Source organism: Colobus angolensis, unplaced genomic scaffold (genome assembly GCF_000951035.1).
Source record: "Colobus angolensis palliatus isolate OR3802 unplaced genomic scaffold, Cang.pa_1.0 Scaffold59, whole genome shotgun sequence".
Lineage (NCBI taxonomy): Eukaryota > Metazoa > Chordata > Mammalia > Primates > Cercopithecidae > Colobus > Colobus angolensis.
The window spans coordinates 9,449,830-9,471,397 of NW_012119487.1; the positions used below are offsets into that span (position 1 = coordinate 9,449,830).

The following is a 21,568-nucleotide window of genomic DNA, read 5'->3' on the forward strand; positions in this document are numbered from 1 at the left end:
TGAAATAATAGAAAGTGCATAAAGAACTAGGATTTAAAGTACTACTCATGGATAGTGAAGTTGAAAAATGTACTCTGAATGTTAACATACCATTTTCTGTTCTTATTTTCTAGATAGACATCAAATAGAAGTTGCTAAAATAATGCTTTTTCTTCAAAATATCATTTATCAACAGTGCTACTTTCAGGTTTTCCTAGGCAAAGAATTATCAGTATTTTTATGTGTCTGTTTTTATTTTTTTTGTTTTTAACTATTATGTGCCATTTTGGATAATTATTAACTCATCATTTTTATCATTTATTGGCTTTGTCAGTTAATGTAGAAATAATACCTATATTACTCAGTTCATTTCTTTTATTAGTTTTATTTAATATAAAGGATAAAGAGGAAAATAAAGTTTTCCTCATGAGTTTTAAGTTTACAAGCCACATTGTTTTTAGGTGTCTTCATAGGGACATATAATAAAAATGAATTACTTATATAAATCCGGACATCATATTTAAACTGGAATCCAAGAAGTGGTATAGAAATGTAAGCATGTTTGAAGTATTTTTCAGGTTTTTTTATTATTTGGCTATAAATAGCTCTTTAATTCTTTTAGCAGATTTGTGAAAGTGAATGTGTATATAAATATATGGTGTGTACTAAATACCTCTAAGTATTTCTAGAGTCAACAGTAGAAGAAAAAATTTTTTTAAATCTATGCTGCATGCTTTAAAAAAGAAAGAGGAACAATCACACATACTATCCTTTTGTAAGATTTAGAAAGCTATATTACAAGAAGAAACTATTATACTGTTCTAGGTATGGATAATGGCTGTGTGAATAAAAGTATATGTAATACATACAATTTATAATGGAATCCAACAGGAACAGATTATACCATTCTCTCGGCCCGGTGACAAGAGTGGCACGAAATGGCTATCGAAGTCACATGAAGGCCAGCAGGTACAATTCCCCTGCATTAAGGGGTCACAGAACTCCCTTATGGTGTTGGTGATTGGCTTACCTGGGTGTGGTCTGACATTATTTCTCTTCCTTCTCAACTAATTGATTTAAAAACTAAACAAATTACCCAGAAAAACTTTCTTTCCGAGATCTAATGTGAAGATAAATTTCAACTATTCTTTCTGATCCACAGAGCTAATTGCCAAAACTTGCATCTTAATATTACATATTTTTAAATGCTTCCAAGTTGGTAGCCTTTAAACTGCACAGGTCTTTCTAATGCTGATAGTTTTTGAATGAACAATATAAAAATCTGCTTATTTATTCATAAGTTGTAATCAAAGCATTTACTTTGCTAATAAATGTACATTTGATTTGTCTTTTTAAAAAGTTTTTCAGATAAACTACAGGTCCTGAATGTAGACAAGTCTGTTTCATAAAATAATCATTTGTATATTTAAATTCATATTTGTTCAGTTGTTCATCTAGTTAAACCAGGTCTCTTTTGGACTGTTATTAGCTGTGGAGGCAGATAAGGGTGGTGTATTGATTGGGAACGTGGGGTTTAGTGGTGATGAGTAATCAATTCATAATACAACAAAATACCAAACTTCAGAAGCAAACTTTACATCAGTTTGATGGTGTCTAATCTCCCTGCATATACCTCCCTGAATATAAATAGCTCTAACGTGAAATTGCTACTGGTTTATAGGTTCGTAAGTCACTTTGAAGACACCTAAATAATCCCAAAGGAATAAACTGGCAAACTTTAGTTTTTATTGCTCCTATGGGAATTCTGCAGCTCATGTCAAGTCACCAGTGACATTTTTATCAGCATGTATGTTTAATTGGCTCATGTAGAAATCATTAATTATTGTATTAAACATTGGACCTTAATTAGGGAAAGATATTAAAGTGTTGGTTATTTTGTGATTTTTTTTTTTTAAAGATACATGAAAAGGAAATCTTGGGGTTTGAGTTTTTTCCTTTCGTGGAGAGCTGTTAGGCCATAATCACTTACCATTGACACCATTTAAATGTTATTAAAATGTATTGCAGAAAGCTAGTTTTTAAAATATATTATTATTGACTTTATTACTTCTTTCTGCTATTTTAGAATTAAATTAAGCATGAGTTTTCTTTTTTTCTTTTTGAGCTTCTCTTTTTATTTTCAGTTTTATTATACTTAAATGCTTTTAACAAATAGAATCCTCATTTTTCCTACCAGGACTTAAAGTTTCTATGGGGAAAATAAGGTTACAAGAGTGATGCAGTGTGGCATGTTAAGAAGAAAATAAATCTTAAATTTTTAATTTAATATTTACTAAAGTGAATTACTGCATTCTTTCTAAATTATACTTGTTCAAATATGTAATTAAGTGTGTTTTTTAACCATCTGCTGACTTTAATAACTTTCTAATCAACTTTTTGTGACAGCTTATAAATTTCAAGATTAATAAACCTTTAAAATTGTCAGTGTCGCCTCAGCTCTGAGTAAAGTAACAAAGTTTTAAAATTAAAATTAAGAATAATTACATTTTTTTAAGTACCTAATTGATGACTATTATAGACAAAAGCTCTTATGTGTTCTTTTCTTCATCATTATAGTTCTGCAGAATCAGAAGATTTGGCAGTACATTTATATCCAGGAGCTGTTACTATTCAAGGTGTTCTCAGGAGAAAAACTTTGTTAAAAGAAGGCAAAAAGCCTACAGTAAGATTTCATCATATTATATTTTAATACACCTCTAAAAATATACAAATGTATATAAGACTCTGTAAAGTGCTAGAACAATTAAAATAAAGCCTGATTATAGTAGACTTGAAATAGTATTAAATAAGGCCCTCCCCACTTATCCTTGGGTCATCCATTCCAAGACCCTCAGGGGATTACTGAAACCTCAGATAGTACCAAACCACATTACCATCATTTGGAACATGTTTCTGTTCATATCTTCCATCCACAAATATCCTTTTCTGTCTTAACTAAGCACTTAACTCCACACAGTAGCCATAACTTTTGCAGTTTGAGATGCAATAGCAAAACTAGCATGAATTTCTTTTTCCTTCTTCATAATTTCACACATAGAAAATTTGTTCTTACCGTGGATATTAGCAACCTTAGCGTCTAATTTTTCTTTCCTTAAGCCAAGAACTTTTCTTTTCACTTAAGGAAGCAGTAGGGAGTGGGCCACAAGGGTAGCACATACAGTGTGGAGATGCTGGACAAAGAAAGGGATGATTGTGTCCACAGAAGGACAGATTAGAACTATATTACTAAGAACAACACGTGATTTTAAAATCTATGAATTGTTTATTTCTCATATTTTCCAAAAATTTTTTTACACTGTCATTGCCTGTGGGTAACTGAAACCACAGATAAGAGGGAAACTAGGCCGGGCGCGGTGGCTCAAGCCTGTAATCCCAGCACTTTGGGAGGCCGAGACGGGCGGGGATCACTAGGTCAGGAGATCGAGACCATCCTGGCGAACAGGGTGAAACCCCGTCTCTACTAAAAAATACAAAAAAAAACTAGCCGGGCGAGGTGGCGGCGCCTGTGGTCCCAGCTACTCGGGAGGCTGAGACGGGAGAATGGCGTAAACCCGGAAGGCGGAGCTTGCAGTGAGCTGAGATCCGGCCACAGCCCGGGCGACAGAGCGAGACTCCGTCTCAAAAAAAAAAAAAAAAAAAAAAAAAAAGAGGGAAACTATTGTACACATTTGCTTTACCATATTTTCTTAACATAAAGTGTTATTATATGTGCCATATAGATTTCTGTTAAATCATATGTTAAGGGTGCTTAAATCCTGTACTGTTTTTTACCCCCATTATAGTTCTTATACAAAATTATTTCTTAGAGAACCCTGAAAGTATATCATGAAGAAGTATTTTAGTATTAAGTTTAGGTAAAGTAGAAAATAAAGAGTAACAACCCTAAAAACTGGAATTTGATTGTGCTTTATTATTTTATTTAAATGCCTGTAATACAGTTTTGTTTTCTACATAAAATAGAACCCAAATATAAAATGCTTTCCAAACCATAAGTATATTGGGGGGAAAAAAAGGAAGATTGGTGGAACTGAGCTCTTAATATGTATCAAAGAAGTTTATTCTTCCTGAACACCAGCATAGTAGTTTGACTACTAAGGAACAATTTTTTTCCCTTTCTCAAATTTGAAATATAAAACCTTTGATATATATTCACACTTAAAGCTTTTGAAGAAATGGGGGCTTCATATAAGTAATCTTATTTTGCTGCTTATATCACAGTAAGCCAAAGGCACATACAAATCAGGAATCTCTTAGACAGGCTAATGAACACAGAATTGCATGTCATTTGAAGCATTACCATACCTTTTGTGTGCTGAATGCTAGAAATAGAACAGTAAACAAGGTGAGGCAAAGTGTCTTCCTCCTGGATTACATTCCAGTGGGGAGAAATAGAGAATAAGGCTTTAAAATAAGGTCATAGGATACAGAATGATGGGACAAGGAGGGATGCCACCATGGCAAAACATTTGAGCTGAGATCTGAATGATGTAGGTAAGTTAGCTGTGTGACTATCTAGAGTTCAGGAGACAAGAAGGCTTGTATAGTTTACGCATTGAAATTGGGGAAGGTGGAGGAGATCAGTTAAGAGGCAAAAGCTAGAGTTGTTTGATGATAAATTAAACGTGATGTATAAGAGAAAGCATGAAAACAAAGATAACTTGTAGGTTTGGGGACTGAGGTGGCTGGATGTTGGGGACATTTATTGAAATGGGGGCAGGTCAGTCTTGGCCATGTTCAGTTTGATATGCTTATTAAACATTCAAGTGGAGATGTTATTGTGGCTCTTGAAACAGTGTGGATCATGAGGTCAGCAGAGAGGTGGCAGGGAGAGAGATTTGGGAGTCATTAGCATACAGATAGATAGTATTTGAAATATGGATCTGGATGATAGATTCAGAAGACAGTATAGCTAGAGAAGAAAACAAGGTTGGAGATGGGGCTCTGTAGCATTGAAGGTCTCCCACAAAGAAGAGTATAAAGGAAAATTAAGGAACTGTTATCCCAGAAGCCTAGCAGTTACAATACTTCAAACACGAAAGAGTGGCCAGCTGGGTCAGATGCTGCTAAGAGGCTGGCTATGATGAGGACGGAGGCTTTGCTAAAATTACAATCATCAGTGACCTTGATGACCCAAAAGCCAAATGAAGTGAGTTGAGTAGAAAATGGGCAAAACAGAAGTAGAGGCAAGATTTAGAGACTCCCTTGCAAGAAGTTACACTGTGAAAAGGAGCAGAGAAATTGGTTGGTGTCTGGGGTGTAAGGAGATGTAAGGAGATGGGTCAAAGGAGGGATTTTAAAGGGATTTTAAGGTTCATTTGTATAAGGATGGTAGAGGGAGAGAGATTGAGAAGCAGTGGAGTTAATTGCAAAAGCAAACTTCTTAGAGATAGTTGGAATCTAGGGCATAAAAAGAGAGTTGAGTTTGTCTTTAGATAGAATCGGGGTTAACTATTTTATTGTAGCTGGAAGAAAGACTGAGTATGTGGATCCACAAACAGGTAGTTAGATGGAAATGACAGGAGTATTTGAGATTAAGATTTCAGAAGTGATACAACTCAACTCTGAGGTTAGTCCTTTGGTTGAAGTGAAGTGGACTTGATCACTGGCACTTAGAATGTAAAGAAACTAAGAAACCAGGAGCATTTTAATAGTATATTCATGTGTTTGTCCTATCCAGGTAGCATCTTGGACAAAATATTGGGCAGCTTTGTGTGGGACACAGCTTTTTTACTATGCTGCCAAATCTCTAAAGGCTACAGAACGAAAACATGTAAGTATTTGTTCTCTACATTTTTACCATGGTTTCACAGACTGTTCATGGTTATAAAGAAAGCAGTCCTAATGGGATACAAAGGTTTTTTGGGTTTGCTCTTGTTCTTTCCTATCTTCTAGTCCAAAAGTTTTTACATTTATTTCTCTTTTGAATACCATTTTTCCATTGCAGATGTCAAAACTGCACATTAAGCTTATCTATCTTGTCACCAAAGCTTTCTCACATCTGGGTTTCCAGTTCAATATTGTTCAAAACTATTGCCTTGGAGTTTCCTTTCCTAACCAGCAAAATGTGGAAATGTGGGGCCAACATCTAAAGTTCTTTCCACCTCAATCTCTGGTTTAGTGATTCTTCCCAACAATGAAGAGGAATGATCAGTTACAACAGTTACTTCAGGCCGGGCGCGGTGGCTCAAGCCTGTAATCCCAGCACTTTGGGAGGCCGAGACAGGCGGATCACGAGGTCAGGAGATCGAGACCATCCTGGCCTACATGGTGAAACCCCGTCTCTACTAAAAAATACAAAAAACTAGCCGGGCGAGGTGGTGGGCACCTGTAGTCCCAGCTACTCGGGAGGCTGAGGCAGGAGAATGGCGTAAACCCAGGAGGCGGAGCTTGCAGTGAGCTGAGATCCGACCACTGCACTCCAGCCCTGGCGACAGAGCAAGACTCCGTCTCAAAAAAAAAAAGAAAAAGAAAAACAGCAGTTACTTCAGTCACTTTCTTGTGCTTCATATTACTTAAAAGAAGCCTTTTTTTCACCCTGTAGAATTTTCCTATAAATCTCTTTTGCATGCTGTTTGTTTTTACATAGAATCTTTGAAAGGAAGAATGATTTTCTATGTTGCATTAATAAAATTTGAGAGGAATTTTACTTCTAAGTCACATATTTTGGGGGAGAAAAATTAAGTGGTTTATCCTACTGAGGAAAGGTAAGCCAGTGAAGAAAAATTTAAGTCCTTTTTCTACTTAAAACTTAACCAAATAATACTGTGTAATTCACAGTAATCCAGAGAAACTCTTCTTTATTCTCACAGTTTTAGCCCTTTAATCAAACCAGAGGTATAGAAAAGAACATTTTTGGTTTAAATGAATGTGGAAAGTACCATAAGACAGCATTGCCTTTCTTTATCAACCATACCCACCATCAGCCACTCTCCTGACCATCATGACTCATTGTCTTGCTTTTCCTCAGAGTGTTAGCATATATTTTTCCCTAATTAATTCATGGTTTCATTTTTTAACTGTACCTCAGTGGAATAATATATATTCTTAAGTACTAGTTTTTTGCTCACTATTATTATATAATTGTTTAGATAACTCTTGCATTGAGATAAAGAACTTGAGTGAATGGTCATGGAGATTTCTACTGTGAATATTTTTTGTATTCTGGTCAAATTGACAATAATGCCTATATACCCTACAACATTTACACAGATTAGTTTTGCGGAAACAATTTGTAGAGTTAGTACTGCTGTTCTCAAAGGGAGAAAAAAGTTGGATTCATTCAGTTCAATTAAATCCTTTATCTTCAGATGTAGAAAGTAACTTTTCACATAGCCACACTGAGATCTTGCTGGCTAGATTTCACTTAGCTGACTATTATAGAAAAGTCATTATTCAAAATAAAGTGGTTTTTTGGGTTTTTGTTTTTTCTTAGTTTCAATTAGAAAAAGTCCAAATTAAAGAAGTTATAACTGAATTTGTCATCTAATGAATATGTTAAATATTGTTTTATGCTTTGCATTGTTGCTTATGCATAAAAAGTTACTATTATGTTATAGTTTGGGTTTTTAATTATATGAGATTTCTGATAGGTAATGTATGCAAAATTGGAAATTAAAGCATAGTGGGTTGGGAGAAAATCGTATTGAGTACCAAGGAAATTGACTGCATTTCTCATCTTTTCTAATTAAATTAAAATATGATTAAAGAATAAATTTGAAGAACAGGATAGAGTGTATAGAGACAGGTCTAGATCGATAGTATTAATTTTGAGATAGAAAAGATACGGCACAGAACTAAATGGAAGAAAAAAATTTAATTGTTTTCAAATAAAGTTAAAATACAAATAGATTGGAGGAAAATATCTTCTATATGTAAGCAACAGATAAAGGATTAAAATCACTATTTAAACATGACACCACCTATATTGTATTTTTGCCAAAATAATTTAACCTGAATCTTATGAGGAAATAATCAAATCCAAATTGTGGGACATTCTATGAGACAGCTGGCCTAGATTCTTAAAAAGACCAAAACTTGGCAGGTGGAGTAAGGGCAGGGGGACAGGAGGACTGTTCTAGATTAAAGGAGACTTGACAACTAAATGCAATGTATGTTTTAGTTGAATCCTGGAGTTATATTGGGGAAAAAATTTAAAAAGCTATACAGGTTATTATTGGAACAATTTAAGAAAATGTAATATGGACTTTATATGGTTGTTCAGTTTCTTAGAAATAACAATTACGTTGTGATTGTATAGGAATATATTCTTGTTATTAAAAGACACTGAAATATTTAGGGTTCAATGTTATGATATCTGCAGTTTGCATTTGAATGTTCAGAGAGATCAAACAAATACAAAAATGTAGATTAAGGATATATGGCTAATCGTGGCATTCTCAACTTCTATACAGTTTGAATTTTTTCAAAATAAAAAGCTGGAGGAGAAAAAAATCGTAGATTAAAATATACCTGTTCATGTATGTATATAAACCCAGAAGTGGGACATATGGAAGTCCGTATACCTTATTTTAGTATTCTATAAAGTATATTTTTTTTTTGCCTATGAAGAACGGAGTTTGTGTGGGTAGGGTGATCAACTTCACTATTTAAAAATGCAAATTAAGAGAGACACTTTCTTGCCATTAGACAAAAATTTAAAGGATTGATGATATAGCATTGGTCATGATATGGGGAAACAGACTGTCATCCATGGCTGGTAGAAATCTAAATTGGTATTGTTTTTGTGCTGGCCAATCCTAGTCAGTATTTAGCTTGATAATAACCAGAAATTCCTCATCTGAGAATCTGTCCTACAGAAATGTTTGAACAAGTGCACAAAGATTATCTGTAGAAGAACATTTCTATAATATTTATGACAACAGAAATCTGGAAATATCCAAAATACTTATCAATAAGGAAATGGTTACTGATAGGTGAAAAACACAAGTCAGAGAGTAAATATATCCCCCATTAATATGTAAAAACCAGCAGCAACAATGACACAAGCCTCTGATATAATAAATGCATAGAATAAGGTCTGGAGGTTGTCACCTCAAGTGATGATTATGTCTAGGGAATGTGATGGAATTCAGCTGGTGGTCAAGGGGCATTTGCACTCTAGTTTCATCCCTGTTTCTGAAGCAGTTTATGTTGCTTGAGTTATTTTTTATTTTTTGAAAAAAGGAATTGAGGTAGAAGTTTTTAGGCTTAGGAAAAGAATATTAGAAGATCATACTATTCATGTTGAAGTACATTATGATCTGTCAAATCAACAGTCCTGTGGTAGGGCCAATTTCATTCTTCACAGTACTAAAACTTACTGATTTCTTTAGCTTTCATATTTCAATTTCATGTTGTTATAAATGTGCCATGTTCGTTCTTTTTCCCATTTCCTTTAATCGTGAAACATATCATACATACAAAAGATAGGTAGTGTACATGTACATTTTAAAGCATAATAAATAAAATGAACACCTGTATACTCTCCACCCAGTGTGAGAAACAGAACGTTACTAGAACTATCACAGCCTTCCCGGAGGCATCCACTTCTTTCCTGTCAACCATATCCACAGCCTGTCACTGTCCTGAATTTCTTGTTAATTGTCACCTTATTTTTTAGTGTTTTACCATGTACACCTCCTTATGCAATGCACTGCTTCATTTTTAAACAGTACCTGAATGGCTTTACATACATGCTCTTAAGCACTAGCTTAAGCCAACCTGTTCTTCTTTTATAATTGCCCTTTCTCAGGATTAAAAGAAAAGAAGTTGTAGCTAAAATAATAGTAATAACGAAGAATAGTTAACTACAAAAGTAATAGACATGCTAAGAATACCCCTCTTTTTTGAAAAATGCAAGTAAGAATATTGTCATTAAGAATTACCTGGTTGCAGTGAGCTGAGATCACACCACTGCACCACAGCCTGGGCAACAGAGTGAAACTGTCTCAAAAAAAAAAAAAAAGAACTCTCTGATTTGTTACATCATCAGATTTAAGATAACATAGCTACTAAAATGCAAATGTCCTTCCTATAAGGAGTAGTACAGTAATTCAGAAAAAAACAACAGATTAATGTATCATATTCACAAACATATTATGCTCTCTGGGAATGGAGAATAGGTCAGTTAGGTTTTGATGAAGAGTTGAAACTGGGAAGGTCTGGAAAGTAGGAGATTATCTGAAGAAGACTTGCCTAGGATGAAATTTAGCAGTGAAAGGACCCAGGCTGACCAAGACCCAGCATGAAGTCACAAATCTCATCTTTCATTAAGAGAAACTGAAAATACACTCCCTAACACTGAAGTTTTGCTTGGAATAAGCCATAAATTTTCTGTTTCCACTAATTATCTTTTTTTCTCTCAGTTCAAATCAACATCCAATAAGAACGTATCTGTGGTAGGATGGATGGTGATGATGGCTGATGACCCTGAACATCCTGATCTCTTCCTGCTGACTGACTCTGAAAAAGGTGAATTGTTAGAATAACTGGGGCTTATGATACTGCATATATATATGTGTTTGTGTATATGTATGTATGTGTGTGTATATATGTCATATATATAATGTTTTATGCATACATGAAGAACTTGATGAGCCAAAACCTAGTTTCACTGGAATACTCAAGAGGGAAAGTGTTTGTGTAGTTTTATCTATTGGGAAATACTTTTGTCCCATTATGTTTTTTAATAGTATTTTTGGAGCTTATTTTTCTTTGCTACATGGGCATATACTTGAAAATTAAAAAGCCCAGCTAATCCCTAGAGACCTAACTAGGAAAGGAGGGAGGGAATTTGAGAATATATACCTCCACTGTTACTTCAAATTTTTAGAGACTTGCCATATAGTCCATACTCCTTCCTTCATCAGTACCTTGAAATGGATTATTATTATTAAGTTCTGAAAGTGGCAGAGTTAAATATTTATTCTATCACTTTTAATTATTCAGAACCAATATTGTGCAGTCTTATCCACACAGATCTAGAGATGCCACACAATTATTGTATTTATTTAGATGTATTTTATTCTAAAGAATATTTAAAAACAAAATTACTTATTTTAATCCACAAGCAACAAAATGGTGACTTTCTGAATATATTTGGCTCAGATTACTTTCCAAGTTAATTATAATATTTTACATACAGTATATAAAGAGACACTTATGAATAAAATAAGTGGCTATTGACCATTGGAGTTTATAAAGTAGATATGAGAAATTGGAGGATGGGCTATATAGAATCACATCATACATCCTTACTCTACCTGTGACTGTAGTGGATACCTCAAGGCTCATCAGAAAATATCCTCAAGTGGTTGCTTTTCTTCCGTCATAACTGCTAGCAGTTGACAAGTACCAGAAAGAATATATTATGTTACCTTTTATTGACCTCACAAGTATATTTTGACCTCCGTTCAGGTGCTATTTTGTATCAACAGATATCCCACTTTTGTGATGTTTCAGTGTTTTAAGTACACAAGTAAGCAAATATATTGGAGGCAGGAAAAAAAAATAATACCAAAATGTCTTGTTTTTAGATTAAGTAGATTGATTTACAGAATAAGTACACCCTACTCAACATTTTTTTCCCATAAGTTGTTGGGGTACAGGTGGTATTTGATTACATGAATAAGTTCTTTAGTGGTGATTTGTGAGATTTTGGTGCACCCATCACCCGAGCAGCATACACTGCACTCTGTTTGTAGTCTTTTATCGTTTGTCCCCCTTCCCACTTTTCCCCCCAAGTCCCCAAAGTTCATTGTATCGTTCTTATGCTTTTGCATCCTCATAATGTAGCTCCCACATATCAGTGAGAACATATGATGTTTGGTTTTCCATTCCTCAGTTACTTCACTTAGAATAATTGTCTTCAGTCTCATCCAGGTCACTGGAAATGCTGTTAATTCATTGCTGTTTATGGCTGCGTAGTATTCTGTCACATACATATACCACAGTTTCTTTATCCATTCGTCAATTGATGGACATTTGGGTTGGTTCCACGATTTTGCAATTGTGAATTGTGCTGCTATAAACATGCGCATGCAAGTATCTTTTTCATATAATGACTTCTTTTTCTCTGGGTAGATACTCAGTAGTGAGATTGCTAGATCAAATGGTAGTTCTCCTTTTAGTTCCTTGAGGAATCTCCACACTGTATTCCATAGTGGCTGTACTAGTTTACATTCCCACCAGCAGTGTAGAAGTGTTGCGTGTTTTACCTCATCCATGCCAACATCTACTGTTTTTTGATTTTTTTGATTACGGCCATTCTTGCAGGAGTAAGATAGTATTGCATTGTAGTTTTGATTTGCATTTCCCTGATCATTAGTGATGTTGAGCATTTTTTCATTTGTTTGTTGGCCATTTGTATATCTTCTTTTGAGAATTGTCTATTCATGTCCTTAGTCCACTTCTCGGTGGGATTGGTTTTTTTCTTACTGATTTGTTTGAGTTCATTGTAAATTCTGGATATTAGTCCTTTGTCAGATGTATAGATTGTGAAGATTTTCTCCCACTCTGTGGGTTGTCTGTTTCCTCTGCTGACTGTTCCTTTTTCTATGCAAAAGCTCTTTAGTTTAAGTAGGTCCCAACTATTTATCTTTGTTTCTATTGCATTTGTTTTTGGGTTCTTGGTCATGAAATCCTTGCCTAAGCCAGTGTCTAGAAGGGTTTCTCCAATGTTGTCGTCTAGAACTTTTATAGTTTCAGGTCTTAGATTTAAGTCCTTAATTCATCTTGAGTTGATTTTTGTATAAGGTGAGAGATAAGGATCCAGTTTCATTCTCCTACATGCGGCTAGCCAGTTATCCCAGCACCATTAGTTAAAAAGGGTGTCCTTTCCCCCACTTTATGTTTTTGTTTGCTTTGTTGAAGATTAGTTGGCTGTAAGTATTTGGGTTTACTTCTGAGTTCTCTATTCTATTCCATTGGTATATGTGCCTAGTTTCATACCAGTACCATGCTGTTTTGGTGACTATGGACTTATAGTATAGTTTGAAATCAGGTAGTGGGATGCCTCCAGATTTGTTCTTTTTGCTTCATCTTGCTTCAACTGTGGTGGGGTCTTTTTTGGTTGTATATGAATTTTAGAATTGTTTTTTCTAATTCTGTGAAGAATGATAGTGGTATTTTGATGGCTATTGCATTGAATTTGTAGATTGCTTTTGGCAGTATGGTCATTTTCACAATGTTGATTCTACCCATCCATGAGCATGGGATGTGTTTCCATTTGTTTGTGTCATCAGTGATTTTTTTCAACAGTGTTTTGTAGTTTCCTTGTAGAGATCTTTCGACTCCTTTGTTAGGTATATTCCTAAGTGGTTTTTTTGTTTTGTTTTGTTTTGTTTTGTAGCTATTATAAAAAGCTTTGAGTTCTTGATTTGATTCTCTGTTTGGTTGCTGTTGGTGTATAAAAGCCTACTCAAAATTTTGAATTCAAAACCCCAGCCTCCTTCCCATGTCAAAGGCATAGTTAATGAAATTAAATTTTAAGATGAGAGCATTTTCATTGGATTTAGTTAACAGATTCTTTGTTTTCTTCCGTTTTTCTTAGCTTGCCTAATAGAACTACTTCAGGTAGCCAAAATTTTGTGAGGTCTATCTATACTAATGGTTTTTTGCAGGGGAGGAGTGAGTATGTAAATTGTAGCTATGACCAGATTAATTGTAGATATGCCTTCTTTTCACATTGACCTAATGTCTGTGTCTGAGTTCAGCAAGTGTAACAATGTTACTTGACTAATTAAACATTTGGTGAAGAAACAATTACTTCGGAAAGTGAAAAAAAATTTGAGTGTTACAGTCTCAAGGAAAAGCTGAATAATGCTTAAATATAGTTAAGTTATTGAGCCATTGAATGCAGTTATTAAGGAAAGAATAGAATTCAGCAAAAATTGTGAAATAAAAAGAACTTAGGTCAGTGAAAAAAAGGAAATAAAGCTTAATTTAGAGCAGCCTATAGTACATGGATCCTTTCTTTTCTCAACTTATTGCTTCCTCACCTTAATACACGTAACCATTTAAAATATCCTCATTATATGTCAGTCTTGAATTAAAGTCAATATAGGAACTACTAAATACACACAGCTCGAATGAATTTCTAATTTCTTAAAAGAGAAAAAGTTGCCTCATAGACTTTCCCTAAGTGCTCTCAGCAGAACTGGAAATCTGTAATAATCTTGACAAATGTCTTGTAACTAAAGACTAAAAGCATAGTCTATCAATGTTATATGACTAATCCTTAATTATACTAAATAGCTAGTGTTTAAGTGTTAAACATGTTGAAGCATTTTGGCATGTTAAAACTTAACAACTACTAATATTTAGGCCGGGTGTGGGTGTGGGGACTCATGCCTGGAAATCCCAGCACTTTGGGAGGCCAAGGCAGGCAGATCACTTGAAGTCAAGAATTCAAGACCAGCAGCCAGGCGCGGTGGCTCAAGCCTGTAATCCCAGCACTTTGGGAGGCCGAGACGGGCGGATCACAAGGTCAGGAGATCAAGACCATCCTGGCTAACACGGTGAAACCCCGTCTCTACTAAAAATACAAAAAATTAGCCAGGCGTGGTGGCGGCGCCTGTAGTCCCAGCTACTCGGGAGGCTGAGGCAGGAGAATGGCGTAAACCCAGGAGGCGGAGCTTGCAGTGAGCCGAGATCCGACCACTGCACTCCAGCCTGGGTGACAGAGCGAGACTCCGTCTCAAAAAAAAAAAAAAAAGAATTCAAGACCAGCCTGGCCAACATGGTGAAACTCCATCTCTACTAAAAATACAGAAAACTTCGCTAGGCATTGTGGTGCACACCTGTAATCCCAGCTTCTTGGGAGGCTGAGGCACAAGAATCTCTTAAAACTGGGAGGCAGAGGTTGCAGTGAGCTGAGATCACGCCACTGTACTCCAGCCTGGATGACAGAGCGAGACTCCATCACAAAAAAAAAAAAAAAAAATCTAATATTTAGATATCTAAGTAGTAAGTATTCAGAACCAATATTCTGCAGTCTTATCCACACAGATTTGAGATGCCACACAGTTATTTTATTTAGGTGTATTTTATTCTAAAGAGCATTTAAGGAGACAAAATTATTTCTTCTAATTCATAAGCAGCAAAAGTGACTTTCTGAAAATATGATAATTAAATGTGTTGCATCAAGAATTCTTTACTGTATTGGAAATACGATAAAAATAGGAGATACAATAAAATGGAGGTGTTAAGTGAATAGAATTCTAAAACTGAAAACTCTAGTCATTTGTTCATTAATATCTGGCATAATTATTATGTGTCATTGTCCTTACATTTTTATTATTTCCCCCTTGTTTTGGATAATTTTAGGAAATTCATACAAGTTTCAAGCTGGCAATAGAATGAATGCAATGCTATGGTTTAAGCATTTGAGTGCAGCCTGCCAAAGTAACAAACAACAGGTAAGCATTTCTCCTTAATTCTCAGAATAGTCCATAATTTGGGAATATATGTAAAAGAGTTCCAAGAGAAGTAAACAAACTAGTTCTGAGTTAACTAGGAGAATGGTGGTGGTTTTATTCTTGTTGACTACAGTTAATAAGACATGAAGGTCTACATTTTAGTGAGGAGCTAGACAATAATCATCAAACAAGTAACAAAATATCAAACAGTCAGAACTATATGAAGAAAACAAAATAGAAGTATGTGATGCAGAGCAATGGGAGTACAAACATAAAAATCTCCCCGAGGAGATGGTACTGACATGAACCACAAGAAGGAATGAGCTATAAGAAGAGGAGAGCAGAGAACTGTTTAAGGGAAGAGCAAGTGCAGAGAGCCTGAAACTGGAACAAGCTTAAGGTGTGTTCAAAGCAGAGAAAGGTAGCCAGTATGGTAGTCAAGAGTATAGTTCTCTAAAGGATAAAAATTAGATGGCATATTAAATTAATAAAAATTATTCAAATTCATCTTTATTTGATCTGTTGACAAATTGATGTGGGTTTCTGTGGTGGTAGTGAAACCAAAAACCATTTGGATTTTATTTGCTTTTATTTTACTGAAACAAAAATGGTCTAATTGAAAGGCTTTCAGCTGCAAAAGAGCAGGAATCCATTGTGTTGTTGTCCCCAAACCTTGTTGCAAAGTTAAAGTTGAACCACAGATTGGTAGAGCAGACATAAAAAACATAGCCGCATTTACAGAAATTTATGTAGACTTGTGGAACCAGTTGTTTGTTAAATATATTTGAAAATCATTGACTTAGCATATTGGTAATGCAGAAGTACGTAGTTAGCTTTATCAGTAGGTAATATTGAATATGATTCACTATATCAGCTTAGAAAGCTTACAGAAGTATTTTTCACCCTGTCATATCAAGATGTAAGTTATTACCCTTTCTTGATCGTTTAAACTAAGGCTCCACCATACAAAATGACCTACACGGGTCACACAAATAAAAAATGGTGGATTCAAACTTTCTTCATCCTTTAAGTCCATTCTTTTTGTTTGTTTTTTGACTTTTGGGTTCAGAGGGTACTTGTGCAAGTTTGTTACATGGGTATACTGCGTGTCACTGAGGTTTGGTGTATAAATGATCCCGTCACCCAGGTAGCGAGCAGGGTACCCACTGGTTTTTCAACCATCACCCCTCTCCCCCCCTCCCCACTCTGGTAATGCTCAGCATCGATTGTTCCCATCTTTGTGTCTAGGTGTATTCAGTGTTTAGCTCCCACTTATAAGTGAGAACATGCAGTATTTGGTTTTCTGTTCCTGCATTATTCCACTTAGTGGCCTCCAACTGCATTCATGTTGCTGCCAAGGACATGATTTCACTGTTTTTTAAAAATCACTGTGTAGTATTCCATAGCATATATGTACCACATTTTCTTTATCCAGTCCACTGTTGATGGGCACCTAAGTTGATTCCATGCCTTTACTATATAGTGTGTACTGCTGGGATGAACATACGTGTGTCTTTTTGGTAGAACAATTTATTTTCCTTTGAGTATATACTCAGTAATGGAATTGCTGGGTTGAATGGTAGTTGTTTTAAGATCTTTGAGAAATCTCCAAGCTGCTTTCCACGGTGGCTGAACTTACATTCCTACCAAGTGTATAAGCATTCCCTTTTCTCTGCAACCTTGCCAACATCTCTTATTTTTTGACTTAGCCATTCTGAGTGGTGTGAGATGGTATCTCATTGCAGTTTTAATTTGCATATCTCTGGCAATTAGTGATATTGGGCATTTTTCAAATGCTTGTTGGCCATATGTATTTCTTCTCTTGAGAAGTGTCTGTTCATGTCCTTTGCCCACTTTTTAATGGAGTTGTCTTTTGCCTGTAAATTTAAGTTCCTTATAGATTCTAGATATTAGACCTTTTTCAGATACATAGTTTGAAAATATTTTCTCCCCTTCTCTAGGAATGTTGGTTTATTCTGCTGATAGTTTCTTTTGCTGTGCAGAAGCTCGCTAATTAGGTCCAGTTTGTCAGGGTTTGTTTTTGTTGCAACTGCTTTTGGAGTCTTCATCATGAAATCTTTGCCAGGGCCTGCGTCCAGAATGGTATGTCCTAGGTTATCTTTCAGGGTTTTTATAGTTTTAGGTTTTGCATTTAAGTCTTTAATCCATTTTGAGTTGATTTTTATGTATAGTATAAAGAAGGGATCCAGTTTTAATCTTCTGTATATGGCTATCCAGTTATCCCAGCAGTATGTTGAATAGGGAGTCTTTTCACCATTGCTTGTTTTTGTCAGCTTTGTCAAAGATCAGATGGTGGTAGGTGTGAGGCATTATTTCTGGGCTCTCTATCCTGTTCCATTGGTTCCATCCTGTTCCATTGGTATCTGTTTTTGTACCAGTACCATGCTATTTTTTGGTTACTGTAGCCTTGTAGTATAGTTTGAAATCAGCTAGTGTAATGCCTCCAGCTTTGTTATTTTTACTTAGAATTGCTTTGGCTATTTGGGCCTTTTTTTCTTTTGTTTTTTTGTTGTTGTTGTTCCATATGAATTTTAGAATGTTTTTTTCTAATTCTTTGAAGAATGTCATTGGTTAGGAATAGCATTGAATCTGTAGATTGCTTTGGACAATATGGACATTTAACAGTATTGATTCTTCCAATCCATGAGCATGGAATACTTTTCCCTTTGTTTGTGTCATCTCTGATTACTTTGACCAATGTTTTGTAATTCTCATAGTAGAGATCTTTCACCTCCTTGATTAGCTGTATCCCTAGGTACTTTTTTCTTTTTGTGGCTATTGTAAATGGAATTGTGTTCTTGATTTGGCTCTCAGTTTGAATGTTACTGGTGTATAGAAATGCTCTTGATTTTTGTACATTGATTTTGTATCCTGAGAGTTTGCTGAAGTTGTTTATCAGATCTAGGAGCTTTGGGGCAGAGACTGTGGGGTTTTCTAGATATAACATCATATAGTCTGAAGAGAGATGGTTTGACTTCCTCTTTCTATTTGAATGCCTTTTATTTCTTTCTCTTGCCTGATTGCCCTGGCCAAGACTTCCAGTACTATGGTGAATAAGAGTGGTGAAAGTGGGCATTCTTGTTCCAGTTCTATAAGGGAATTCTTCCAGCTTTTGCCCGTTCAGAATGATGTTGCTGTGGGTTTGCCATAGATGACTCTTACTATTTTGAGAGATGTTCTTTCAGTGCCTAATTTGTTGAGGGCTTTTAACATGAAAAGGTGTTGAATTTTATCAGAAGCCTTTTTTGCATCTTTTGAGATGATCATATGGTTTTCTATTTTTAATTCTGTTTATGTGGTGAATCACATTTATTGATTTGCATCTGGGAACCAACCTTGCATCTCAGGAGTAAAGTCTACTTGATTGTGGTGAATTAACTTTCTGATATACTGCTGGATTCAGTTTGCTAATATTTTGTTGAGGATTTTTGTGTCTGTGTTCTTCAAGTATATTGACCTGTAGTTCTATTTTTTTTCATTGTGTCTCTGCTAGTTTTTGGTATCAGAATGATGTTGACTTCATGGAATGAGTTAGGGAGGAGTCTTTTCTTTCTGATTTTTCAGAATGTTTTCAGAAGGATTGGTACTAGCTCTTTTTTGTACATCTAGTAGAATTCAACTGTGAAATCTGTCTAGTCCAAGGCTTTTTGGGGTTTTATTACTGATTCAGTTTTGGAACTCATTATTGGTCTTTTTAGGGATTCAGTTTCTTCCTCATTCAGTCTTCAGAGGTTGTGTGTTTCCAGGAATTTATCCATTTCTTTTAGGTTTTCTAGTTTGTGTGCATGTAAGTGTTAGTCTCTGAGGATTTTTTGTATTTCTGTGGAGTCAGTTGTATGTCACCTTTGTAATTTCTGATTGTGATTATTTGGATCTTTTCTCTTGCTTTCTTTGTTAATCTTGCTACCAGTCTATCGATCTTGTTTTTTCTTTTAAAGAACCAACTTTTGGTTTCATTGCTCTTTCGTATGCATTTTTGCATCTCAATTTCATTCACTTCTGCTCTGATTTTGGTTATTTATTTTTTTCTGCTAGCTTTGGGGTTGATTTCCTTTTGTTTTTCTGGTTCCTCCAGTTGTGATGTTAGGTTGTTAATTTGAGCTCTTTCCAACTTCTTGACATAGGTATTAAGTCTGGTATGTTGTGTCTCTGTTTTCCTTAGTTTTAAATCGTTTTTTGATTTCTCTCATAATTTCATTCTTTACTCAAAAGTCATTTGGAAGAAAGTTAAGTACCATATAATTCTATGGTTTTGAGAAACCTTCTTGGTATTGATTTGTAGTTTTATTGTACTGTAGTGTGAGGGTATGGTTGGTATTATTTCGATTTTTTTTACTATGTTGGCACTTGTTTTATGGCTAAGCATGTGATTGATCTTAGAGAATGTGTCTTGTGCCAATGAGAAGAATGTATATTCTTGTGTTGTTGAATGAAGTATTCTATAGATGTCTATTGGGTCTAGTTTGTTAAATGTTGAGCTTAAGTCCAGAACATTTTTGTTAGTTTTCTGCCTGGGTGATCTGCCTGACACTATCAGTGGGGTGTTGAAGTCTTCCATTGTGTAGTTATCTAAGTCTCTTTGTAGGTCTCTAAGAACTTGTTTTCTAAATCTAGATGCTCCAATGTTGGGTGCATATATCTTTAGCATAGTTTAGTCTTCTGGATGAATTGAACCCTTCATCATTATGTAATGCCCTTCTTTGTCCTTTTTGACCATTGTTAGTTTATAGTCTGTTTTATGTAATATAAGACTAGCAACCTTTGTTCTTTTTTGTTTTCCATTTGCTTGATAAGTCTTTCTCCATACCTTTATTTTGAGCCTATGTGTGTTGTTATATGTGAGATGGTTCTCTTGAAGAAAACAGACAGTTGGGTCTTGCTTCTTTGTCCAGCTTGCCACTTTGCCCTTTTAGCCCATTTACATTCAAGGTTACTATTCATGTGTGAGGATTTAATCCTGTCATCATGTAGTTAGCTGCTTGTTATGTAGACTTCATTGTATAGTTGCTTTATAGTGTCAGTGGACTATATGCTTAAGTGTGTTTTTGTGGTGGCAGTTATTTTTCTTTCATTTCCACAAGTAGCACTCCTTAAAGGACCTCTTGTAAAGCAAGTGTGATGATAGTGAATTCCTTAGTCTTTGCTTGTCTGAAAAGGATTTTCTATCTCCTTCATGTATGAAGCTTAGTTTGGTGGGACATGAAATTTTTGGTTGGAATTTCTTTTCTTTAAGGATGCTAAAAATAGGCCCCCAGCCTCTTCTGGCTTGTAAGGTTTCTACTGAAAGGTCCACTGTTAGCCTGATGCAGTTCCCTTTACTGCCCCTTTTCTCAAGCTCCATTTAAGATTTTTTTCTTTTGCATTGACCTTGGCGAATCTGATGATTAAGTGTTTTAGGGATGGTCATCTTGTATAGTATCTTGTGGGGAGTCTGTGAATTTCTTGAGTTTGCACATCAACTTCTGTAGCAAGATTGGGATAGATTTTGTGGACTGTTTCCTCAAATACGTTTCAGGTTGCTTACTGTCTCTCCTTTTCTTGCAGTAACACCAGTGAGTCATAGGTTTAGTCTCTTTACATAATCTCCTATTTATCAAAGATTTTGCTCATTTTTAAAATTTTTTTCTTTATTGTGGTCTCTGTTAATTTGAAGGAGTACTTTTCGAATTCTGAGATTCTTTCCTTGGTTTGGTCTATTCTGTTGTTAATGCTTCCAGTTGTATTATGAAATTCCTAGGCTGGGCGCAGTGGCTCTCGCCTGTAATCCTAGCACTTTGGGAGGCTGAGGCAGGCAGATCACTTGAGGTCAGGAGTTCGGGACCAGCCTGGCCAATATGGTGAAACCCCGTCTCTACTAAAAATAAAAAAATTAGCCGGGCGTGTTGGTGCACACCTCTAGTCCCAGCCACTACTGTAGTCCCAGCCACCAGGGAGGCTGAGACAGGAGAATCGCTTGAACCTGGGAGGCAGAGGTTGCAATGAGCCGAGATCATGCCACTGCACTCCAACTGGGGCAACAGAGCAAGACTCCATCTCAAAAAAAAAAAAAAAAATTTATTGCTATAATCTAATTTTTAAAAGGAGAAAAAAAAGCATGTTCAGTGAACATTTTCTACTTAGAAAAATTTTTG

General features: G+C 35.4%; 1 protein-coding gene across 1 annotated transcript in view; it reads left to right on the forward strand.

Moving 5' to 3' along the window:
• Positions 1-21,568, forward strand: part of RALGPS2 (Ral GEF with PH domain and SH3 binding motif 2) — a 183,128-nt gene that overhangs the window by 152,946 nt on the left and 8,614 nt on the right. Inside the window, exons 15-19 of the mRNA XM_011962397.1 lie at positions 871-948; positions 2,557-2,662; positions 5,678-5,770; positions 10,365-10,470; positions 15,325-15,416. Of these exons, the coding sequence (XP_011817787.1) occupies positions 871-948; positions 2,557-2,662; positions 5,678-5,770; positions 10,365-10,470; positions 15,325-15,416 (475 nt within the window). The remainder of the gene's footprint in view (positions 1-870; positions 949-2,556; positions 2,663-5,677; positions 5,771-10,364; positions 10,471-15,324; positions 15,417-21,568) is intronic.